Raw genomic sequence first — 27,115 nt, forward strand, 5'->3', positions numbered from 1 at the left:
ATGGTTCAGGGGTGTTGCAACTGCTTCTACCTTTTTAAACCTATGCACAACTTATCAAAGAGTCAGCTAGTATTTTAGGAAGGAAAAAATGTCGAAGAAGGCAATGCTTTTAACATGGTGATAAGTAACATGAATATTCAAAATTTTAGGAAATTCCATATTACTTAACTCAAAAAACACAAGATTATCCATAAGAACAAAATTAAAATTAAGATATAAACAAGTAAGAGTGTAACTTAAAAAAAATTATACTTTATATGTGAACAAATAACTTCTGGAATAAAAGACTTTATCTCAAATTCATGAAAGCTTACATTTGAGTGAAAAATGAAAGTGTTGTCACTCAGTCGTTTCCGACTCTTCGCAACCTCGTGGACTGTAGTTGGCCAGGCTCCTCTGTCCATGGAATTCTCTGGGCAAGAATACTGGAGTGGGTTGGCAGTCCCTTTTCCAGGGGATCTTCCCAATCCAGGGATCAAACTCAGGTCTCCTGCATTGCAGACCAATTACCTTATTTAAAGAAATCTGACTTTAAGCTCATTCTTGACTTTTTATAGGTTTTTACAGATAGCATTTGTTTTTATTCTGAAGTTATTGACAAATTATTAAGACAAAAAGGTCAGTTTTATTTAGAGAATGTACCCTTTAATATTTAAGAATTAAATATCTGAAACAGATTTGGTATTAGAATTCTAGGTAGTTCTAATCTCTTTGTGGAAATTAAAAAAAAGTTATTATCAATATATTCTATTAGAATGTGAAACTCATTAAATGAAAATAAACGTTCAACTGTTCTTACAAAATCACTTTAAGATACATTTCCCAAACTTTTAAAAAAAGTTTCCTTTGAAGACTAACCATTTGAAATATATTTTCCCTTGTCATTTTCAAAGCTATTTTTAAAATATAAACATAAATTTAAGGTTTTACTTGCCCAGTTATGAAATATATTTCAGTCATCAGCCAGAGCAGCTTTAAACTGCACTGTTATCATTAAAGAAGTGACTGGACATCATACTCTAGACCAATGGTTTCGGGGTCCATTGTGGAAGATGGATAGTGAGGGATTGTGGGTCTTCCCCCAATAACATCAAAGTGGCTCTGTTTTGCCACTTATTGGGGCTCTACATAAGACTTTGTATAAAAAAATAGGTTTTGTAACTTAAAAAAAATTCTGAAAGTCACTGAACAAAAAACAGACATCTATCAGGGGTAAAAAAAAAAAAAAAGAAAAACACCTCATGAATTTGTTCTTCTTTCTTGAGAAATTGGCTAGGAAATGCACATGCACATAATAAATCTTTTTTTCACCAAGATACTACAGATCACATTTCATCTAACTTCAGATCATGCGACTTGATAATAGATTTTTAAAACCTTTAAAAACACTAATTCTAAGCTAGCAAAATGCATTTGAATAATGATTATAAGTTTAAAACAAGTTTTAAGTTCAGTTCAAAACAAAAAGTTAGAGTTCAAAAACAAAATAAAAAATATTCTTTGTGATTAGGCAATTCTTTTAAAAGTACACAAGTGGAAAAATGTCACCAAATATTTCAGAAAGTTCCGATGAAAAGGAGAGCAGGGTAGGACATCTGAGCAGGGTGTTGGAAAAGAAGTTTGGGAGACTAAAGAAATGGTTAAATAATGTTCTAGAAAAAGAGAATGAGCAAAGTGTGGACAAAGGAAAGGAATGTTTCCAAGGAATGGGAAACATCTCAGTTTGCCTGGGGCATAAGGGAGGGGCAATGACAGGAAATAAAGACTATGAATTGTAGGTTGTGGCCAGATTGAAAAGAGATTCCCAACACCACAGTTGGGACTAGGGCTTTATTCAGTAAAAAAAATTAGGGACTAATAGCAATAGAGGTTTCAACTACAAGACAGATTTCAGAGACATTAGTAGACTAGACAGTATTATATTAGGCAATAGATTAGAAGGGAAGCAGATGAAAAAAATCAATTTCAAAAGCATAACCAAGACACTTGACTGATACAAATTTTATTTTTCATGCTAAAATTTTTACAAATTTGATTTTGTCATACACAATTACAAGAGGAACAGTTACAAGTGAATTAAAAAATAGTATTTGGGGGCACTTCTATTCACTTTACTGTCATAAGTATGTTTTGTTATAGGTACAGCAACAATAGTTAAAACTACAGAACTGCTCAACTTGGAAATTTAGTATGTTATAATGGAGGCTAATACCTAATATAAACAAATAGTAAGTGCCCAAACATAGTCTCACACTCTATCATTATTTATTGCACAATTAAAATCACTGGTTAGAACCTACCCACCAATGCCAACAATTTCTGACCAAGCATGTCAAGTCAGAAAGCATTTTAAAATGATTTCCCAAAATCTTACTTAATTTAGTTCTATGAGGAAATATAAGACAAAACACACAAGACAAGCTTGCTGATATTATATGCCTAAATCATTATACAATGAAATTATGCATCTTGTGCAATGTGGCATTTCCCCCTTCTCACACAGTAACAAAAGATGAATACAGCTTACAGCATTTAGTCAACCGCCGACAGCTGACATAGCATCTCCCAGACTTCTAGTTTCTAAAATTCTGGGGGGAGTGGGACAATTTGAACTGTAACAGTCTACAAGGTAGAAACATTACCTCTTGGCCATTGGCCCAATACTAACCCCTTTTGTTTTTTAGTATACAAAATATGCTGAAAACATTTCTCTTAAACACATTTCAATTAATGTAATTAAATAGAAGGCAATAACTTCCTTCTAGAAGAATTAGATTCAGGTATGAAAAACCTGCCATATATTTGTTTAATTTATGGAATACTTTTTGGGTCAATACAGACCACAGTGTATTTTGTAACTTAAAAGTCCATGCTAAACATGAGTAAAAGGAACTAAAAACATAATCACACTGGTAGCTTTTTAAAAATGAAAATTACCATTTTTATCCCTATAGTATATAAATATATCACTTGCTTTCATCCTAATTAAAGGTCAATTTCAAGAAAAAAAAATCCACTGTGAAATTTAAATTCTGACTAAGCACAAAAATATACAAATATTGGTTCTAATCAGAAATTTCAGCTGACAAGTGAGCATTTTTACTTTGAAATATGTAGATCTGGGATACAGTAGTGAATTTTTTGATTGAACACATCACAAATATATCTAGTTTTCATGTAAAAATAATTTTTTTAAAGAAATAATGTTTAACAGTCTTTTTATCCCACCTCAAACATATTTTTTCCTTAAAATAGTTTAACATCTTATTTAAAATCTGATATTACAAAAAAAGAGAAAGAAATAAAATTCTTAGATGTATTTGAGCCAAGTAGTTACTGTTTTCAGATGTTATGAGCTAAAAAATCATAAAATGGTGAGCAACCTCTGGCTTACAATCTCACTAATGCCAACTGGGAAGCCCAATCTAGGAAGACATATGTACCTGTAAATTTAAAATTTTATCTCTTTTAGAAAGAAACCCTAACAGATAAGCATTAATAATTAAAGATAAACATTTTATACTGAAGATTTATAAAATAATAAAGTATCTTAATAGTATTCTTAAAAATACTATCAAAAGCCTCAGTCCTACATATTAAGTGCAATATCCAATACATTTTTATGAATAAAACATTTTCAAAGGCTAGAAAGAAAATATGCTTACTGTAAGAACAATGATGCTTGAGTAAAACAGACCTGTTATGAATCTCTAATCTGCCACTAAAGTAGCTTATGTATATTTCTTAATCTCTCTAAAACCCAAATTTGCTCAGAGATAAAATGGGGGAGGGGTAATGACAGTAACTACCTTAAAGGACTCTTCTGAAGGATAATGAGAAAAGTTAGTACAGTACAGTATGTGACACAGAAAGTAAAAAAAAAACATTAGCTACACTGAAAAGTGACTTACTCTGGGGTCAAGTATCTAGCAAATCATTTTCTTAAATAAGACATAGCAATATACAAAAAATTATTTTAAAACTCAAAAAAAAAGTCAAATGGCATGACAGAAAGTTGGGGACACGTACTCAAACATCCAGAATTATATTGCAATAATGATAAGACTAAGAACCACAAAGATTCATCAGGCTGACGTCTGAAGTCTTTTAAGTTACTTTCATTTTGTTTTGGCGATCACTTCCTATCTATTTGAACACCACACTGTGTTGTTCCCAAACTACAAACCAGAAGATCTAAAGTGAATTTTATTTTCTTGTCATGAATTCTTCGAGAAAATAATTATGTCATTTGCCTAAACAAACAAAAAAGCATGGAAAAAATGCACACAAATAAAACCATGGTCATTTACATGTTACATGGTACAGTAAAGATGGCTATTTAGAAACTGCAAGCAGTTTACCTGGGTCTAATATTTTCAAACTTATTTCAAATCTTAAATCCATTAATCTCTTCTTTATAATTAGTCTATTATCTTTACTGGAATAATCACAGATTTAACAGAAAATTAAGCTACTTAAAAAAATTAAGTTCTAGATTATGCTCCAAAATATCTTACAAGTGTTCATTTCCCATTGAAAATATTTAAGGTACTAATTTCAAGATATCCAAAATCTTAGTTCATTAGTATTAACTGGACTGTCACTATGTTACCTATGTATCTATTTTCTCTGATTTTTACTTATACTAACCTGAGTCAACAGGGCTTTCCAATGGGTGATTTAATTGACCAAGCACAGATATGGCAGACAGAAAAATTCAGTCTGGCATCAGTTAAAGTATTTATTAAATATTCAGCAAGTCCCTCAACTTCTCCATGCCTCTTTTTCCTTTTCTAAAAGATGGGGCTCCTACCACCCTCCTTTTCTGACTCACAGGACTCTGGCAAATGATATGACAAAACAAGAGTTCTGCAAAGGGCATGGTGCTATATAAATATAATATCAAAACATGTAGGCTTGGTTAGAATGACCAGTCTATTAAAGGTGCAAGGAAGTTATTCTTGGAAGTATCAGAAAAAAAAAAATTAACATCTTTACCATGTTTGTTGAATAAGATCTGAGAATAGTTTTTAAAAAATCTTATTACCATGTAAGAGACTGCACTGGACAATGACCTAAGAAATGACCTCATCTGTTCTTTTCAGATTTTTTTTTTAATAGCTATAAGTCTGCATCACTAGAATGTGCTTTTGTAATTGTATTAATTTACAGCCTACTTTGCTCTAGGGTTCTCTGGCAGTTACTTAACCCTCTGTGAAAATAGTCACAAGTGATCTTTATTTCTCTACTATTTTTCTTTAACTTATTTTAAATTTCAGTTTCTTTCTGATTTGAATGCCAGAGAAAGCAGGAATAATAAGGAATTTTTAATTTACAGAATGAATAAATATTCAGAACTAAGTCAGTAAAAGCAAATGTTCTCTAACTTTCCTGACTTTTCAGCAGATGCTCTGTGTCCTCTCTACAAGGATATTAGAGCTACATATCAAAACAAAAGTCCACTAGTTTACACTATATAGTTTTCCAAGGTTAAAAGATACAAAGTAGCAAAATAATTTAGGATTGATTTTTGAAGAAGGCATACGTGAAAGGATGATTTTGAACAAATGGGACAAAACATGTTTTTTGTTTTTTTTTTTTAACATTTTTTCCTTTTACACAGTCACTGAAATACTATTTTCTCTAAAAGCTGTCAGTCATTCAGTCGTGTCCAACTCTTTACCACCCCATGGACTACAGCCTGCCAGGTTCCTCTGTGCATGGAATTTTCCAGGCAAAAATACTGGAGTGTGTTGCCATTCCCTTCTCCAGGGGATCGTCCCAACACAGGGATCAAACCTGGGTCTCCTGCACTGCAGGGAGATTCTTTAATGTCTGAGCTACTGGGGAAGTCTAACTCATTAGCTAAATGAGAAACTAGATAGGTTACTGGTCAGGGATGTAGGAACGGATCTGGATGTACTAACGGAGGTGATTGTTTAAGACACAGAAGTAGAAATTTTGAGGCAGAAGAGGGTCTGGATACTATTCATAATAACATCAGAAGATAGGAGAGTGAGAAAAATGAAATGAGAACAATATGAAAAATACAAATAGAACCCACATGGTAGTGAAGTGTGCAATTTCAAGGAGACAAGGGGTGGTCAAAAAACATGGCAGAAAAAATATTAAAGATTGGGTTGGACCACAAAATCCATAATTAATTTAAAGGGGTGATTTTAGTTTAATAGTAATAAGGATGGATGAGTTAGCAATGGATTAAGGGGAGACTAAGTAGTTAAAAACAAAAAAAGAAGTTAGTACATTTCATCCATTAAAATGGTTCATTGAGGAAAACTTAGAAAAAAGGATATGAGAGCTAAGGGGAAACCTGAGTAGGTTTAAAGGCAGAAAGGAGGGCTTCATTAGCTTTAATTACTTATAATTAAATAAAGCTCATGTTTTATAGTTGAGAGAGTCAGACTTATAAATAAGAATGTTTCAGACCTAAGTCAGGCACTTTTCGGGCAGAGAGAGGGGTAACCTGATTTGCCACTAAGGAACTGAAGGAGATTAACCTCAAGCCAATGACTGGTTTTGGTATCAACAGTCAGCCCCAATGCTCGGCAGCATGTATTTAAAAGGTACTCTGAACCTGGGAAGTGAAAAGGCCAAAAGCCCAAATGCAAAATGGTAGTAAAAATATAAAATAGTAAAGTAAGTCAACAATTTACACTTGAGAACAACTTTAAACAAAATCTAAACCAAAAGTAGAAAACTTAAAAAATGTAACTCCTAGAGGCCTGATATCGATGATATGCAAAGTAATTAAATTTTAAAAAGCAGAGTATAAGTTTTATTTTGCTATAGCCACCATAATTTATAACAGGATTTCCTGGATAATTTTACCAAAATAATAATTTCACCTCTAAAACATTCATAAAATTGATGATCTGAGTACCTAACAGTTGTGAAAAGTGTCTTCATAATTCTTTAGTATGAAAAGCAACATTAAAAAAAAGTGGATCACCAAAATATTTTATTTCAAATCTATGTTATACCTGATCAAATATGTATTTGGAAACATATTCACATTCTAGAGGTTTCTGAATTTCATTTTCCTGTTTTTTTTTAATTTTTATGAGCAACTTACTAGATTTTAAATCTGTACCACTTTAACATTTATTACAACTATTTAGAATCCATGCATAATTTATTTACAATACTGTACATTAAATGGTTATACTTGCATATTACACAAAAGTTTCACACAACTATAACATGGAAAGACATGTGAAACACATTATATAAGGGTTTTCAAAATTTTTCAGGTACAGAAATTTTGCAAAAATTATTTTGGTTTATAAGTGTTATGCAAACACTAGCTTGAAATAACACTGACAAAACCATGCAAATGAGTGGGATTTCAAAATGAAAAAGTAAAAATATTTAGCTAAAAGCTAAAATAGCACATAGTTTAAATACTACCAAGTAGCAATGGGAGTTTATAAAACAGGAAAAAAGAAAAGGTATTCTTTAAATGTCTTCATCAGTAATAGGCCCTCTGTAATTTTCTATAAAAACATCCAGAAATAAAGTTTCTCAAATTATGTTCATCACCAAAATTATCTTTTCAGTAGTGATTAGAGCTGTGAATTTTAAATAAGTATCTATTATCCTGAAGGAGAAGTCTTAGTTTTCCCCTTTGGGAAAGGAGCGAAGAACATCAATCAGTAAATTTAGGTTCAAATCAAGGATGCTGGTACAAATATCACAAACACAGAATGGAGAGTTGTGATAAACTACAAGTCCACATATTTTTAGATGTACTCTTAAAACAGAAGTGTAAACTTTAGGTTGTTCAATTTAAGATCTCCTATCACGAAGTACCTCATCCTTCAGAGTTTGGAAAATATCAGTAGGTATTTTTTTTCTCCAGGTGCATCTCTGAGTCTTCACTGTTGTGGCTGAAGTACATTTAGATATTCAGATTGCCCCAAATGATACGTGGTGTTTCTTCCACAATCAACATACTGGTACCTTTCCTGGGATATCTGTTCTGAATGTCCAAAGTAAGTTGTCGTTACAGTAACTCTAAAAATAAAATAAATGGAGAGAAGCACTGAATAGTTATATATAAAAAAATCTTTCTAAAGTGGGAATACTTTATATATTAAAATTCTTTTCAGGGAGAGGTCATTTGATTAATGATAACTTAATGTTGTAGACATGGGTCTCTTAGGGAGTACTTCCCCAGTAGATAACAGGAACGCCGGCTGAGCTAGCCCTATCCAAATAATTATATACAAAAAAATGTAATTTTTTTCAAAACACCTATCTTTGGCTAAAAATATATTTAGTTCATTGCACTCTTAAAAAAATTCACACAGTTCTCTCATCAGAGGAAAAGGGTTAATCAGGTGTTAGCTAATGGCCTAAAGACCCAACCTATAACTGACAATGTTTTCATGGCTTAGGAAAACACCCAACTTGCAAACCAATAACACTGTTTCTCTTCACTACTGTTACTGAAGGAATTGGCTGTTGAGCTCATCCTTCTCTCTGTATCAATTTATAGCATCTTCCCGAGTTCTCGGAAGGTCCAGATTCACTACGTGGCAGCCATGTGGTTCTTCACTACTTCTCTGAGCTCCCATTTCCTCATGTGTAAAGTGGGAAACTGTTTACTTCACCTCACTGCACTCATGTAAGGCTTAAAATACAAATGAGACAGCATTTATAAAGATGTGTATACTCTAAGCTAATGTTATACATCTGAAGTTGAAACAAAGAAATTCTTTCCAAAAAAAATTCATACTTACTGCATCATGAGCACTATGTTATGTACTTTGATGGTTGCCAGTGTACAGAAATCACTGTTAAAGAAAAAAGCAATGTAAATACACACAAACTATGACATTATAAATTTATTAATAAAACAGTTAATTACAATTCCTCTCCCTATGTTAAAGCCAGTAGAAATACTATTAAGATATAATAAATAGTCATTAAATGGTTGAGCATTTTCTGTATCTCAAATGATTAATATTTTCATTGCTTCTTATTCTATGCAGTTGTCTACTAACTACTTCTATTTTTTTTCACCTTTTGAAATTTTAGTAACCAGATTATTACCTACTCAGAAATTCTGTATCAGGCTGATATCAAAAGAGGATAAAAAATTATCACAATTTTTTACTTAATGAGAGTTAATAATCATTTAGACCTAATTTAAAAGTTTCACAACTTCAAACCAATAGACTATTGGTTTGAATAGACTTCAAAGAATAGACTATTAAACATCATTAGCATTTGCAGTCCTCCTATACAAAAACAAAAAAATTACAGAATATGAGAATATGATTTTTATAACATAGTAAATAAAAAGTGACATGGTATGCAAGATCCTAATTGTGAAAAAAACTATGTGTACAGGCCATTTTGAAAAGAGAGAACAGAGATGATCAAAGGCCAGAAGGAATATTCTAAAAATGTGGTCTTGTCTCTGCTAAAATGATGGAAAATTAAACACATATTTTCATTAAATATATATATTCACACATATATGTCAGACTCTTTGTGACCCCATGACCCCATAGACTGTATATGGAATTCTCAAGGCCAGAAACCGGAGTGGGTAGCCTTTCGCTTCTGCAGGGGATCTTCCCAACCCAAGGATTGAACCCAGGTCTCCCGCACTGCAGGCAGATTCTTTACCAGCTGAGTCACAAGGAAAGCCCAAGAATACTGGTGTGGGTAGCCTATCCCTTCTTCAGTGAATCTTCTCAACCCAGGAATTGAACTGGGGCCTCCTGCATTTGCGGGCGGATTCTTTACCAACTGAGCTATCAGGAAAGCCCTATATATTCACACATACACACACTTATTCTTTATAATTTAATAAGAGAAAATAATTAAAAATCAGAACTTACAACATATAACTCATCTCCTCTGCTATGATGGTAGGTACTGTATAATCAATCTGAAAGGCAAAAAATGAAAATAAACCAACAGAGAATAGTATCAAAATATCAAATATTTCAGACATATTTGAGAGTTTGGAAATCTCTCTTTTTACGGGTTTGATTCTATGACTTTCTTTTACATATGTATGGGATACATTTCAAAGTCTAATTTTTTAGGAAAACCCCCATCTCCTGAAAGTTAATATTATATACAAAGTTGAGATGCATTTAACTCCTCCAAAGTATTTTCTGAATGAAGCTTACTTGTTTCATATCCAGTGGACCAATACTGGTTATGTTGTTTAAGCGTGCCTTTCCAATAACTGTTTTTGAAAACTGAACTTGTGCAGTGATGTTTTCAACTTCAACAGAATAATAGTTATTGTTCGTTATATTTAGTGTATTCTGAAAAAGAAAGGAGGTAGAAAATGTGCAAGTTGTCTTAGAATAGGCATAATAAAGAAGTATTCAAAATTAATAGAGAAAATGACTCCAGCTGTGGCTATGCTTCATTTACCAGGAGGAAGTAAACTGTCCCCCAAAACATCAAAGAACATTCAATGAACCAATTATTTGGATTTTGCATGAGTGCTATGTATATAAAATGCCTACAATGAACATACACTTTTAAAGAGTCGGCCCAGGAAATGTATAGCACCAGCACATAGAAAAATCAACGTTATAAAATGTATCTGTGGCCTTAGCAAAAATTCAATAAAAGTTGTTGTTCAGTCGCTAAGTTCTGTTCAACTCTTTGCAACCCCATAGACTGCAGCACGCCAGGCTTCCCTGTCCTTCACTATCTTCTAGAGTTTGCTCAAACTCATGTCTATTGAGTCAGTGATGCCATTTACCATCTCATCCTCTGTGGCCCTTTCTCCTCTTGCCATCAACCTTTCCCAGAATCAGGGTCTTTTCCAATGAGTCAGCTCTTGGCATCAGGTGACCAAAGTATTGGAGCTTCAGCATCACTCCTTCCAATGAATATTCTCAGTTGATTCCCTTTAGGATTGATTGGTTTGATCTCTTTGCTCTTTGCTGTTCAATGGACTCTCAAGAGTCTTCTGTAGCACCACAGCTTGAAAGCATTAATTCTTCAGCGCTCAGCCTTCTTTATGGTCCAACTTTCACATTCATACATGACCACTGGAAAAACCATAGCTTTGAGTCTATGGACTTTTGTTGGCAAAGTGATGTGTCTGCTTTTTAATATGCTATCTAGGTCTGTCATAGCTTTTCTTCCAGGGAAAAAGTGTCTTTTAATTTCATGGCTGCAGTCACTGTCTGCAGTGATTTTGGAACCCAGGAAAATAAAATCTGCCATCTTTTCCATTTATTCCCCTATCTATTTGCCAGGAAGTGATGGGACCAGATGCCATGATCTTAGTTTTCTGAATGTTGAGTTTTAAGTGAGCTTTTTCACTCTCTTCTTTCACCTTTATCAAGAAGTTCTTTAAGTCCTCTGCTTTCTGCCATAAGTCTGGTAACATCTGAGGTTTTTGATATTTCTCTGGGCAACCTTGATTCCAGCTTGGGATTCATTCAGCTCAGCATTTCATATGCTGTACTCTGCATGTAAGTTAAATAAGCAGGGTGACAATATACAGCCTTGAGGTACTCCTTTCCACATTTTGAACCAGTCCATCGTTCCATGTCCAGTTCTAACTGTTGCTTCTTCACCTTCATACAGGTTTCTCAGCAGGCAGGTAAAGTGGTCTGGTATTCCCGTTTCTTTAAGAACTCCCCACAGTCTGTTGTGATCCACACAAAGGCTTTAGAGTGGTCATTAAAGCAGAGTAGATGTTTTTCTGGAATACCCTCGCTTTTTCTATGATCCAACGGATGTCTGCAATTTGACCTCTGGTTCCTCTGCCTTTTCTAAATCCAGATTGTACATTTGGATAACCACAACATATTGGTTATCCAGTTTATTAAGAACTTTTTGTACAGTCCTTTTATGTATTCTTCTACCTCTTAATCTCTTCTGCTTTTGTTAGGTCCCTGCCATTTCTGTCCTTTATTGTGCCCATATTTGTATGAAATGTTTCCTTGGTATCTTCAATTTTCTTGAAGAAATCTCTAGTCTTTCCCATTCCATGTTTTATTCTATTTCTTTGCATTGTTCACTCAAGAAGGTTTTCTTATCTCTCCATGCTACTCTCTGGAACTCAGTATTCAGTTGGGTATATCCTTCCCTTTCTCCTTTGCCTCCTGCTTTTCTTCTTGTCTCACCTATTTGTAAGACCCCCTCAGACAGCCATTTTGCCTTCTTTCATCTTTTTGGGGAATGGTTTTGGTCACTGCCTCCTATACAGTGTTATGAACCTCTGTTCATAGTTCTTCAGGTACTCTATCAGATCTAATCCCTTGAATCTATTTGTAACTTTCACTGTATAAACATAAGGAATTTGATTTAGGTCATATCTAAATGGGCTAGTGGTTTTCCCTCCTTTCCTGAGTCTGAATTTTACAATAAGGAGCTCATGATCCCAGCCACAGTCACTTCCAGGTCTTATTTTTGCTAATTGAATAGAGCTTCCCCATCTTTGGCTGCAAAGAATATAATCAATCTGATTTTCACACTGACCATCTGGTGATGCCCATGTGGAGTCATCTCTTGCATTGTTGGAAGAGGTATTTGCTATGACCAGTGCATTCTCTTGGCAAAACTCGGTTAGCTTTTGTCCTGCTTCATTTTGTACTCCAAGGCTAAACTTGCCTATTATTCCAGGTATCTCTTGATTTTCTACTTTTGCATTCCAATCCCCTATAATGAAAAGGACATCTGGTTTTGGTCTATGTCTAGGTCTTGTAGGTCTTCACAGAACCGTTCAACTTCAGCTTCTTTAGCATTAGTGTTTGGGGACACAGACTTGAATTACTGTGATGCTGAATGGTTTGCCTTGGAAACCAACAGAGACCATTCTGTGGTTTTTGAGACTGCACCCAAGTATGGCATTTCAGACTCTTTTGTTGACTATGATGGCTACTCCATTTCTCCTAAGGGATTCTTGCCCACAGTCGAAGATATAATGGTCATCTGAATTACATTTGCTCATTTCCATTTTTCTTCACTGATTCCTAAAATATCGATGTTCACTCTTGCCATCTACTGCCTGACCACTTCCAATTTACCTTGATTTATGGATCTAACATTCCAGGTTCCTGTGCAATACTGATCTTTACAGCATTGGACTTTACTTTCACCAGCAGACACATCCACAACTGGGCATTATTTCTGCTTTGGGCTTTGGCTCAGCCTCCTCATTCTTTCTGGAACTATTTCTCTACTCTTCTCCAGTAGCATACTGGACACATCAACCTGAGGAGCTCATCTTCTGGTGTCATATCTTTTTGTCTTTTCATACTCTTCATGGGTTCTCAAGGCAAGAACACTGAAGTGGTTTGCCATTCCCTTCTCCAGTGGACCACGTTTTATCAGAGCTTTCCACCATGACCCATTCCCCTTGGGTGGCCCTGCACGGCACAGCTCATAGCTTCACTGATTTACACAAGAGTATGATCCATATGATCATTTTGGTTAGTTTTCTGTGATTCTGGTTTTCTTTCTGGAGGCCATGGGGCTGTACTTCTTGCTTCTTCTGTCTGCTCTCTGATGGATGAGAATAAGAGCATTGTGCAAGCATCCTGATGGGAAGGACTGGCTATGGGCAAAGGTAGGTCTTGCTCAGGTGGGCAGGGCTCACTAAACATTTAATCTAATTTTCTGCTGATGGGCGGGGCTGTGCTCCCTCCCTGTTAGTTGTCTGGCCTGAGGAGGCCAGTCCTGGAGCCTGCAGGCTCTGTGGTAGGGCTGGTGGCTCAGATGGTAAAGAATCTGCCTGCACTGTAGGAGACCCAAATTTAATCCCCAAGTGGGGAAGAACCCCTGGCGAAGGGACTGGCAACCCACTCCAGTATTCTTGCCTGGGAAATCCCATGAACAGAGAAGCCTGGTAGTCTACAGTCCGTGGGGTCACAGAGAGTCAGACACAACTAACTGACTACACGCACAGGCTCTATGGTGGGGCTAATGGCTACCTCCTCCAAGAGGGCTTACGCCAACACGCTGTATGTCTCCGAGGAAAATTACTTTTCTATTTTTCAATAAAAGTAATTCTAAAGTTCCATCCAAATTTTTCTAAATGTTAGTATGTACATGTCTTCACAGGCTAAGTTATTTCTGATTCTACTGAATACAAAGACAACCTTTTAAAATGTTGAGCAAAACTTTAAATAAACTATTTTAAAAAAACTATTTTAAAAAAACTAAATAAAAAATTTTTAACTTATACATGAGTAGAGGTTTCCAACAGGTCACTTTTAAGAGGAACTGGGACAGATTCAAGACTTGATAAAAAGAAATATAGCTGCATCATTTCCACACTTAATTAACAGCTGGGCCGAACTCCTGCAATTCTAACTTAAACAACTGTTTGAAATTAAACAGTCAATGAAAAGAAAAATTGTTAAATCAGGAAATAACCAAACATCTAAAATAGTGCTAACAAAAGAAATAATAAACAAAATCACGAAACATTAAATAATAAATCTTGAAGAAATATTTGGAAGAGATAGTAATGGTTATCACCTATACTACGAGGCCTTACAAACTGGAAAAGACATAAAGCCTCTTATTAAAAAAAAAATAAGAGCAAAGGATATGAGTAAAGAAATCAGAAGAGTACAAATATAAATGGCCAAGAAACACTATTTGTCAAATTAATTTATGGTGAGAGAAAAGTTGATTTAAATAAAAGTCAAATATTGTTTTATATCCACTAAACTAAAAGTTATAGAAAATGACGGATTCTATTTCTGGCAGGGATATGGGCAAAAGGGTGTATTTTTGCATTCCTGGAAAATATATGAAGGATTACAGCAATATTCATTGAAATTTAAATTATGTATTATCCTTTGACCTAGCAATTCTACTTCTGAGCAATTATTCCACAGAAATAAACACATTAGGATATTAATGACAGTGTTATTTGTAGTGGCAAAAAAACAAAACAAAACACAAATCTTGAAAATAAAGTGAATGTTCAATATAAAGTAGAATGCTTGAAAAATAATATTATGTTATTACACGCAATAATATGCAGCCATTAAAAAGAATGAATGAACTATAAGCAGAAAATCAGGAGTGATTCCTGCAAAGTATTAACAACTGAGAAAACCAAGATGCATAAAAGTATAAAGAAAATATTATTTTTAAAACTAAATAATGATTTAAGAAAAGCTGAACATGTGAGTTTGTAAACTAATATGAATATGGAGAAAGATAAGGAATGAGGCAACATGGGATAAGTGAAGAGAAGATAGAAAATGGTCTTAGTATAAAAATGATTAAAAAAAAAAATGTGCTAGCAACCAGCAATTTTATGATCACATTTATGCATTCATTTTGCTAAATGTAGAGAAATGTTTTAAAATTCCATAAAATAGTAGAAATAACCTGTCTCTAAATATATAAACATTTCCACCTACTTGGCTCTTAATACCAGTATCATTTTATTTCTAGCTGCTGCTGCTGCTAAGTCGCCTCAGTCATGTCCGACTCTGTGCAACCCCATAGACGGCAGCCCACCAGGCTCCTCTGTCCCTTGGATTCTCCAGGCAAGAATACTGGAGTGGGTTGCCATGTCCTTCTCCATTTATTTCTAGACACTACAGTAAAAAATTGCAAATTTAAGGTCAATGGACCCTCTGATAAAGACCAAGGAATAGGATCCAGGAAAATTTTAGAGTCCTATTTAATATTGGTACACATTTTTTCTGATGAGGTGTCCATACTTTTCATTAGAATATTAAAGGGGTCAAAGATGCAAAACAGGCTGGAAACAGAAATACTTGTAAGAATTACAGAAAGATAAATTGGTAGTTAAAAAGATAACACAAAGATAAACATCAAGAGAGACAACAAAAAGTAAGACAGGACAAAAAAGTTTAGTATGAAAAATAAAAAATTTTACTGCTGAAAACAGTGAGAATCCATTTAATTTATAAGGCAAGGAACTGAAGTAATAGGCTTTTAAATAATGATGATTTATTATCAAAGGCCTTAAACTTATCTATGATCTTTAACTGCAAATTTACTTTCAGGAATTTATCCTTAAAAAATAACCTGAAATGGAAGCACAAAGTTTAATCACAAAGATGTTTTTGGAATAAATATTTATAATATCAAAACTAAGCAACTATTAAGAAGGTTGAGTAAAAATTGTAATATGGCCGTGTAAAAGGCTACATGCAATCACATAATATGGGAAAATGCAGTGAGATAAATTAAGTGAAAACGTGCATGTATATACACTCACATATATGTGTGTACCCTTTATATATAATTCCATTTTAAAATGTATATGTGTAAATATATGCATGGAAATGCTTATATACAGAGTTAGCACATGTATGTTTAGTCATCTCTTGGTATCCATGGGGGATTGGTTTCAGGACCAACTATCCCATCCACTCAAGCTTCCATCATACCAAAACCTGCAGATGCTCAAGTCCCTGATATAAAACGGTGTATATTTGCATATAACCTATGCACAGCCTCCACATAACATCTCTAAATTACTTCTAATATCTAATACAGTATAAATGCTACATACATAGCTGTGAATACAACATAAATGTTATGGAAATAGTTGACAGAGTATAGCTAATTCAAGTTTCTTCTTTAAAAAGAAGGATAAATAAATCCATGTGAATTCTTTTTTTCCAGTAATTAAGTAGCAATTCTACCCAACACACATTTCCCTTTCAGTCCCTATCTCTCTCAACCCCCCTACTCCCAACCAGCACCACAGGCACATCTACCTCTTCAAGGAAAACGAATGAAATCCACTATCACCCTTCCAAACAAATCACTGCCACACAGATGTACCTTAAAGCCAGAAGCAATGTATCTTCCTTATTAATAATACAGAGATTTGCAAACCATGCTTACATAAATGTAGAACAGGTACAAGACCTTCTCTGAGGCTTTTGTTTGCTTGTTTTCAGGTGTGGGAAGGCTGCAGAATCCTAAAAACTACTGTTCTGAGAAACAAAGATTTTCACACATACTAATTTACAAGAGAAGTCAATCACTTGTTTACTACCTTTGAAAACAAACAAATGGTCTGTTAAAGACAGCAAAAATTGTGTTTCACAAAACACAAGGACATGAAAATATAATAGCTATTCAATCAACTATATTAACATCTTGCTAGGAGCAACTGAGGGTCTAATGTTGAAAAGTAAACAGATTGTAACAATTTTTCTCCCAGTTAATTATTTTATTTTACCCTCCCAAAGGCATCTTCAAATGCTAAGGATTCTGAATACACAGAATTTGCCATTTTCAGCAGAATCACAGATGATAGAAAAGGTCAATACATCAGACATAAAGAAAGAAAACCAAGTATTAAAGTGTTACCTTTCATGCTCTCTCAATAAGGACAAAGATGTTGCTCAACATGATAAAGGAATGACGTCTTCATGTTGATGTATGGCAGAAACGAGCACAATACTCTAAAGCAAATACCTCGCAATAAAAAATTTAAAAATAAAGGAATGAAGTCAAATATTAATGTAAACATGTTCTTACCGTGATATTTAAATATATTGTGCGTTTTTGAACATCGTAACTAACATATGCTGATTTGACGCCAATGTATTTCACGTCAATAGAACGAGGGAAAAGGAAAAACACAGCCAGTCCAGAAAGCAGCAGACAGACAAACACAGAAGCCATCACATACAGTTTTCTGGAAAAAAAAAAGGAAAGTGAAATATTTAAACATACATGCATCAAAAAGTACATAATTAAACATTCAGAGAAGACATTTTCATTTTCAATTTTTCCCCTATTACACCAGCAGGAAAAGATGTATAATTTTTTTTTTACCATCTTTTTACATTATAAAAGTATTGAACAGAGTAGGTTTGAATCTATTAAGCATTAAAATGTTCTTCTTAAAAGACATATTTATCTTTTTGGAGACTAAAATTTCAGGCTTATTATAGATAGAACAATTACTGTGGTAATTCCCAAAGCAGGCTGCTCATTAGAATCAAGCTGCAGAGTTTTATAAAAGTATAGATTTCAAGACTCCCTGATGAATTTACTGAAATGGAATTTTCACTTGTGTGTGAAAATCTGTGGTTATTTTACCAACTGGATATACAGTTAGAATCAATTGTTTCAGTTTGTTTCAATTTTTAGGAACTGCTTTTTTTTTACTTTTGATACAATCTTTTAAGTGATATTAAAAAAAGGACATGATCTAAAGTCTAAACAACAGAAATATATACATGTACACACAGATATCTAAATTGCTTACCTGCTTCCTCTTCAAAGCTCTGTCCCAAACTCTGAAGGTAATCAATTTTGTTAGTCTATAGTTTATCATTCTATTGTCTCTCTCTCCGTGTGCATGCCTGTGTGTGTTTTCAAAAAAAATGTGCTTTGGATATCATGCTATAGTAAAATACAGTTCTTCCTCATTCCATTCTATCATATAGATCTAGTGTAACTTCTTCTACTAGTCCCTTACTAGTAGCCATTTACATTATCTATAGTTTTTGGTAAAATAAATACTGCCACAGTGAATAACGTGTGCAAATGCTATTCACTGTATTTGACAGTAATCCTTAGAATAAATTTTTCAAAGTACAATTCCTGAGCCAAAAGGTAAATGTGTATGTAACTTTGACAGATAAGGCCAAATCCCGCCTTCAGCAGTAAGGCACAAGTCTGCTCGTTTTCACACAGTATTGCCAACAAAATAACACTGTCAAAATTTTGGACTTCTGCTCATCTGATACACAAGAAATGGTACCTCAGTACTGTTCTAATTTGCATTTCTCCTATGAGTGAGATTCACCATCTTTTCATGTTTAAAAGATACCTGCTTTTCTTCCTTGTGAACGGGCTGTTCACAGATCTTACTTTTTGTATGGTTAGCCTTTTTCTTCTCAAACTGTGAAACTCTAGAGTAAGGATATTGGAACTCTACTAATAATTTGCAAATACCACTTCTTAGTTTGCTATTTGTATCCTGACTTGATCTGCATCTTGTTTTTGCTTTCATCTTTTAAAAGTTAACCTACACTTTTATTAACTTTTTAAATTTTATCCAAATTTATTAATCTATTCTTCTATTGCTGGATTCTAAACCACAGTTGGGAAAGCAGCTCCACTCTGAGGTTATTAAGAAATTAACTCTAAATTTCTTGGACATTCTTAATTATCTGCAAATTATATAATCAAGGGTCAGACTGACTGTGTATAAATCCTAGTTGCATTTTTCTTTCCATGAAGACTTGGTGTGCTGTTTTACTGCTTATGTGTTTAAAGCATTGTGGTCAAGAAGGAACATGCCAATCTGATCTTCTATCCCTTTTTTAAATTAATCAGTCCTTTGCTCGGGCGTTCAAAGGGGCTATTCAGTTTTTTGTTATTACCTCTGAAGTCCAGTAATTTCACTAAGATGGGTTATTTCCAAAACTATGGTATGTCTTTTCAGTGTAGATTCATGTCTTGTTTCATTTCAAGGAAGTGATCTTGAGTTAAACGTTTTCTCCTTCTTCAGCTTGCCTCCTTTGATTTTCTTCAAGGACTCCAGTTACATCTATGCTTGATCTCCTTGGCTTGTGTTCTGCACCACTTTCTCTCAAGTACTTTTCATTAATTTTTGTTTGTGTGTGTGCACGCACGGGTGAATGTTTTGACTGCATCCTTTGTATCCACTCTGTCTTCTAAGTGCACTTTCCAAGGTATCTCTTTGTACTGTGTTCTTTCTGTTTGTCTTCATCTCCAAAATTATTTTTCTCTCATTCTTTCCAGGGCCCTGTAGACTCTCTTTTCATATCCTTCTATGGTTTAGTCACTGTATTTCTGAGTTCCTCAATTTTTGATTTTTTTGTTATACTGTCATAGCTTCCATAGTTTCCTTAATCTCTTTCAGAACACAGAAGCATTAAGTTAAAGTTCTCATCTGCTTTTCTGATAATGCTTTATAATCTGTTAGTATTTTGATCAGTTCTACATTATTTCATCAACAAAGGTCTGTCTAGTCAAGGCTATGGTTTTTCCAGTGGTCATGTATGGATGTGAGAGTTGGACTGTGAAGAAAGCTGAGCGCCGAAGAATTGATGCTTTTGAACTGTGGTGTTGAGGACTCTTGAGAGTCCCTTGGACTGCAAGGAGATCCAACCAGTCCATCCTAAGGGAAATCGGTCCTGGGTGTTCATTGGAAGGACTGATGTTGAAGCTGAAACTCCAGTATTTTGGCCACCTGATGAGAAGAGCTGACTCATCTGAAAAGACCCTGATGCTGGGAGGGATTGGGGGCAGGAGGAGAAGGGGACAATAGAGGATGAGGTGGTTGGATGGCATCACCGACTCTATGGACGTGGGTCTGGGTAAACTCTGGGAGTTTGTGATGGACAGGGAGGCCTGGCGTGCTGTGGTTCATGGGGTCGCAAAGAGTCAGACACGACTGAGCGACTGAACTTTTGTATGATGCTTGACTGTGATTTTTTCAATGCTCATATTTAAATTAGATACATTTTTGTACTTTTAAGAGAAGTTGCCTTTTGTGTGGTGAGGATGGGCCAGGATTGCTTTCATAGCTTCACTGTTCAAGGACTCCATGCTCTGTTGTTACACAAAGTATTAGATGGTCTCTACATACATCCACTTCTATAGTTTTGGGACTAACTGTATAGTTTCTGAACCCCTTCTCTCTTTTATCCCTACTCTTGTTCTATACAACCTGGATTCTACTGTCAGTAATTTTTTTCCCTTAGGTTGTCTCTTCCTTTTTGTAGGAGTTTCTGTTGAGTTTCCTTAAGGTCTTTGAGGACTTAGGATGGCCCAGTTCCTTTAGATTTTCTCAAGGCCCCTCTGTGTATCTCTCTGGACTTTTGTGCATTCTCTCCAAGTTAAAGAGTTTTTAGATTTTCTATGTTAACAGGATATTCTCAGAGGAAATTCACTGGAAGTCTTCTGAGTGGGGGCCTCTTCTTTGGGATAAAGTATTCACTTTTTCCAAGAATTCTTAGGAACTCTCCTTTTGCGTTTCATCACAACCTCCACAAAGCTGCCAAGCACTTTTGGGTCCTTATGTCATCATGGTATGAATAACCATACTTATTCTGAAGTTAGTGGGAATACCTTAACACCTATTTTTGATGAAAATGTTGTCTCTGTGTAACTGAGACCTAATTTGCTCTTTTTAGGTCTATCTGTTTTAACAGATTTAAGATTTAGATACTACACTGCTTTCAAGAACTTATGCAATCAGGAATCTTTTTTATTTTCTAATGACATAATGGATATGATGGCATAACTTAACCTGATTCTATTTTTCCTTTTAATAGTTTTAACTAAAATACTTATTTATACATATTTGAAAAGCAAAATATTTTTTAAAAAATTGCCATGTTCTAATGATTACTTACGTTCTTCTTGGCCTTAATCTCTGATCACTGTATGGAATCAATGCCACCAGTTGGTTTTCTTGTCCTAAAAGAATTAGATTTAGAAATGTATTAACATGATTAATTAAAAGTATAATGGCTCCTCATCAAAGTCTGGTTTGGAAAGAACAGAAAACCATCTGGCTTTCATCTCATTCCTTTATTAAATTCTCTGAAGATCTTCAAAAATTATCCAATAGCAGCTGAGCTCCAAAGCAGACACTGTTTTTTCATACCTGTATTTATAGCTAATCAAAATACTATGAAGAATGAGAAAGAGTTATTCTTTTTTCCAGTGGAGGAAAAAAAAAAAATTACAAAGTCCAGGCTTTCAGATCTGAATTTACCAGGCTTTCCTTCACCCAGTTTTCCATCAAGATTTCAACTGGGTTATCTGAATGAGCACAGAAGCAGTATATTGTTACTGCTGTGTCTGAAAGCCCTGTAACTACAAAGGCTCTTAAACTATTCCCCTTGAAAACCAAAACTGACATATATTAACTCTCAGGCTTCAAGAACCCAAACATACACATAGCCTTCCAGGACTCTTTCAGTACTCTTTCAGGACATCTCTCTCTATATTAAGTTACTTCAAAATTCAATATTTCTTTCTTGGGTTGAGCATTATCCACTATCCACTCCCTGGTGGACCAGACGATAAAGAATGTGCCTACAATGCAGGAGACCTGGGTTCGATCCCTGATTTGGGATGATCCCCTGGAGAAGGGAATGGCTACCCATTCCAATATGCTTTCCTGGAGAATTCCATGAGTCTGGCAGGCTACAGTCCATGGGGTCACCAAAGTGTCAAACATGACTGAGAGGCTAACACTTTCACTTAATGAATAAATGGACCTCTAAACGCCAATTTTCCAATCTTATCAAAACTTGATTCTTCATATTAACTATCAAAGCCCCATAGTCAAATTCTCTTTTAAAGCTTTCCATAATACTTTTGTTATACCTCCCTGCCCCCTCCACAAGTCTCCCCTCATTCATACTTCCCCTACTATATTCACATATAAATATGTATCTGTGTATGAGTGTGTATGCATATCCTATTTGGTGCTATTCATCTGTTTAAATGGCTACTGATTAAACCTAACCCTTTAGCTACTATGCCTGTATCTACACAGCTAAAAGTAGATAGAGAAAAACAGTCTCATTTTAGATCACTAATCTCAAGTCGCCTTTAATAATGCCAACACTTACACTATATTTCCCGAGGTCATACTCTCAACCTGACTCTCCCCAACTACAATTTCATAACTTCAACTTTCTCTTCAAACCTCCAATGTCTTCTCGCCTGTCCTTACACTCAGTTCACGACGCGGCAAAGACAGAAGAATTCCCACCAAGCTGCGACCACCACCACATCCACCCCCTCACCTGCTTGTGCACCGATGTCCTCTTCCACCCCTCCTCCTGCTAGGAGTAAACTGGCCATGCTCCTCTGGTGGAGGAGCCCGTTGTGCCCGCGCACTGCAATACTCCGTCACCTGCCTTAGCAGTGTTCTCTCTATGGCTCAGTCTCATCAGCAGACAAACACATTATCCATTCCATCGTCAAAGAATTCTCCTGACCTCACAGTCCCTTCTAGCTATCACCTGTTTCCTGTCCTCTCTTGCACAACAAAACTAAAAAAAAAAGCTCTCTTCTGACGATATAACTTTGCGCCTCCTATGCACTCCTGATCCCACTCTACACACGTTTATGCATTTCTTTGCTACCAAAACTGCTCTTTTAAAAGGTCTCTGGCCTCTAAATTACCAAATCCCCAGGTCAGTGCTAAGTCCTCACATTATCTGATCAGGGGTATCTAACATAGTTGACCAACTTCTCCCCCACCAAGGAGTACATTTTTTTCATTTATCTGACGTCAAGGATACCGCAGACAAAGGGATTTCCTGTTTCTGCTGGAGCTGCTCTTTTTAGAGTCCTTATGCTAATTCTTCCTCATGTCACCGACCTCAAAATGTTGCAATGCTCCAAGGTTCAGTGCTAAAGTCTCTTCTGTTTTCTATTCACACTGACAACCTTGGTGCTCTCATTCATTTTAGCTTTAGGTATCATCTCTACACCGACAGGACTCCAGCCTAGGCCGTGTATTTGAATTCCAGGCCGTTAGTATAACTAACTTCCTACTGAACAAATCTACTCAGATGTCAAAAGTGCATCTCCAGTTTTATGTATCTAAAACTGAACTCCTGCTCTCTCCCCTGATACACATACTCAAACCTTTTCTCTATTTTAATAAGTGGCTACTCCAGTCCTCCAGCTGCTCAGACAAAAATATCTTCAAGATCACCCTTCACCTTACTATCCACAATGCACTTCCAGGCAGCCAAAAATGCCTACTGGCTATACTTCGAAAATATATCTAGATTGCAAAACTGAGACTCCAGCCCTCCCCAGGTCCCCAGTCTGGCGTTGTTAATCCTTTAACTACAATAATCCTTTAATTCTCAAATAGCTACTACCTCTGCAAAGGTATTGTCATTCTGGCCTTCCCTCAGCATCTCTCCAGGGTCAAATACTGACTTCAATCAAGCAGTAAATGAGAACAGTACAAGGTTTTTAAATTATTTCTCCTTACTTCCATTGCTACTAAAGTAACCTACAAACAGCACATGGGGATTACACCCTACTGACTCCTCCCATGACAAGGCACAAACTGATTTTTTTCCTATATGGCTCATCTTCATGTATCATCCCTCTTCACGTAGTTCCTTCAAAAAAGAACTAATTAGCGCGTGACCAGCTTATTATTATTCTTTAAACAACAAATTAAAAATATTTGGTCACCACATTACTTATCCTAACACCCACTATAGCAAAGCAACTGTGACCTGATCTCTGTTGAAACCAAACGGGACTACAACTTTACAGTCAAGACACACTGCATATCTGCTATAATTTCAGGTGGGTAAGAAAAAAATACTGGAGGTAGAAGGGTGGTTTTCATTATTGCTATCCTTATGTTTGTGTCCTTTTGACAAAAGATAACTGATAGGAAGTTTTAACTTTAATCCTGTCTTTAAAACATAAACGGTTGTGCTTAGACCCATCAGTTTTAAAGTAATTGTGAAAATTCCTGGAATTATTCTTTAATGGAGAAACAGTGCAATAACACATACCCCTAGGAATTCTTCCTGTTCCTTGACAAGTGGGGCAAGTGACACTATCTCTTCCTGTAAATTCCACATATGGAAACTGAGAGACATCTCCACTTCTTCCATCTTCATTATGGACTTCACCATTAACCAATCCATTCCTCATATTTTCAGTTGATGTAATGCCATCATAACCATCTTCTTTATTTGAATGTAAAGGCAAATGAGAAAAAGACTTTCCCATGTCTAAGAAAAAGAAAAAATCTTACAGTAAACTTCAGTTTAAAAAAAGTATACTTAACATTACAGGATATTTATACTCATCAAATTAATTAAAATAATCTTTAAGGGAGTATTCAAACTACTATTTGGGTTGGAATTATAGTCAATCAAAATAATGTCTGAAATAAAGGAGCCATTTACTAGAGTCCAAAAGTGCTTTTCTAACAAAATATTATGAAATGGTATCATATCAAACTTGTGATAACAAAGGGCTTTCAAAGAGCATTAAAATTTGACAGAAATCTACACATTCTTAAGAGTTCTCTGAAAAGAAACACATGGGCTTCACTTTTCTTAGAATAAAACAAAAATATGTTCTACCTTTAAAACAGCAGCAAAGCAAAAGTTGCTTTGGGCAGATTAAAGCTAGGTATCACCAGGTAATGTCAAAGTAGTATTTTTCACCTTTTAAAATTCATGCCCTTAAGTGATAGACAAAATCTACAATCTTTCTCACGCTCACATTTCTACCTTTAAACATTTGCAACAACAAAAAAATACGAAAAACAAACCTTCAGATTTTTTTCTTTCATTCAACAGTTAGTGAAAGTTAAAATTAAGAAATTAATATTTCAAAATATTGACTATAATTCACCAATACAAAGCAGCAAAATTTTGAATATTAATTTCAAATTTTTAGGATAACAGTATCAAAAATGCAGGTGGGAAATTAAATATAAATTTAAAGACAAATAAAAATACGAAGTGCTAGTGCCTATATCAAAAGAACATCCACAGGTAAGTAATGCAGTAAAACTGCAGTTGAAGTCACACAAATTTTAGGATTAAAAAAAAATTTTTTTTAAGCCATATATTTTAATCTGTTGATATTCTGGGCACAAATTAACAAAGGGTGAAAGCAGAATTTAAAAACAATCCACTTCTGTTCCTAAACGTGACCATAAATTTTTTATCACTTCCTAAAACAGATTATTAAAGGAATTCACATAAAAAGATATGTCTTTAAAAATGCTCGTTGCTTTGAATAAGAAAAATTGACCCTCAAAATAATTCAACTTATCTTATTCTATGAAGAAAAGTCTACTTTTTAAAACTTGTATGTGATCCATGTGTTGGGGTCACTCAAACACAGGGTGAACAGCAGGATAAAAAATTATATAACTAGTACACGAACTTAAAATTTCAGAGTGATGAATAAAATGCTTGTTTTCAGTATTAAAAAAATCTATGTACACACTGCCCATTAAGTTCAAAAACATAAATAACTTACGACTTCTAAAAATGCATATATTTCTCTGGATTTTGCCCAAAGACATTTAATGCAAGCCAAACCAATACTTGCCAATCACAGGTAGTTCAGGGGTGAATTAACATCACTGCCCGCACACACTTTGACCTTGGGTTTTTGTGGAATACTAGATGACCAGGGATCAGGGCGCCAAACGCACCCTTTTAGGATCGCAATTAACACACCAGAGGTATAGGGTGCCTCCCACTGTAATGACTTAAAGGGCAAAGACACAGAAGGCGAAAAAATAAAACAAGAGGCTCTGAGTCGGAGTCTGTTTTCTATCCTTATGTAACAGCTGCCTTAGAGTCGGCGTGGGACTGGTGTTTGTTTCATCAAGGTTAATGGACAAGTGCCAGGCTTTGTCAGGTACTGCCCATTCCTGCCCTCCCTACTGGATTATCCTCAAAGCGCTGCTAAGTTTAACCACTTTTATTCTTGGAGACTTATAAAGAGGTACTAGGCCCCTGTGCTCAATATTTGTTTTTTTGTTTGTTTGTTTTTTAAATCAAAATCCCTTCATTTACTTAAGAGCAACACGAATCTTAGGCTTATTATGGAAGTGGGGGGGGGGGGGAAGTACAGGACTCCATCCAATTTAAATAGGTCGTGAGCTTCTAAACGAAAGAAGTCGGCGCCTTTCGTAAGCTACATCAAACCCAGGATGCAGCCTGCCGACTCTGGAAAGCTTAAAGATGAAACACAGGCAGTCGGACAAGAACACTGAAAAAGAGCAGAACTAAGGGCTACCGGCCGCTCAAGGCGTGGGGGCCTGGTATCTTCCCCATGCGCCGGACTTGCACCGAAGCCCGGAGCCCCCTGGCAGAAGGCTGGGCCGGGGGAAGAGGAGCTGACACACCTCCATCGCCCGGCCCGGAGCGCCTCTCTGCCCTGCAGCCTCCCCTCCGCCACCTCCTCCTCCGGCTCGGCTCTTCCCGGGGCGCCCGCTCGGCCCCCGCTGGTGAAGGGGACCTGGGGGCTGCGCGTCCCGGGTCGCTCACCGGCACGCGGGGTGCTGCGCAGTCCCGAGCTGCTCCGGCTCGGACAGGCCCGAGGGCAGGGTCACGGAGTCCGCAGTCCCGGGCGCTGG

General features: G+C 35.6%; 1 protein-coding gene across 2 annotated transcripts; it reads right to left on the reverse strand.

Annotated features, from left to right (window-relative positions):
* Positions 1-1,986: 1,986 nt before the first annotated feature.
* On the reverse strand, positions 1,987-27,115 carry TMEM106B (transmembrane protein 106B). Of its 2 annotated transcripts, none has more exons than XM_020873307.2 (8): positions 27,027-27,115; positions 24,519-24,740; positions 21,363-21,426; positions 17,503-17,662; positions 10,170-10,310; positions 9,873-9,922; positions 8,763-8,816; positions 1,987-8,034 (listed from the first exon to the last, which is right to left on the reverse strand). In XM_020873307.2, the coding sequence occupies exons 2-8, from the start codon at positions 24,736-24,738 to the stop codon at positions 7,896-7,898; spliced, it is 828 nt and encodes a 275-aa protein (XP_020728966.1). In that variant the 5' UTR covers positions 24,739-24,740; positions 27,027-27,115; the 3' UTR covers positions 1,987-7,895. The 2 variants fall into 2 exon arrangements, with proteins under 2 accessions (XP_020728966.1, XP_070327044.1); XM_070470943.1 differs by lacking the exon at positions 27,027-27,115 and adding an exon at positions 26,885-26,959.

The sequence above is a fragment of the Odocoileus virginianus genome, chromosome 1 (genome assembly GCF_023699985.2).
Source record: "Odocoileus virginianus isolate 20LAN1187 ecotype Illinois chromosome 1, Ovbor_1.2, whole genome shotgun sequence".
NCBI lineage: Eukaryota > Metazoa > Chordata > Mammalia > Artiodactyla > Cervidae > Odocoileus > Odocoileus virginianus.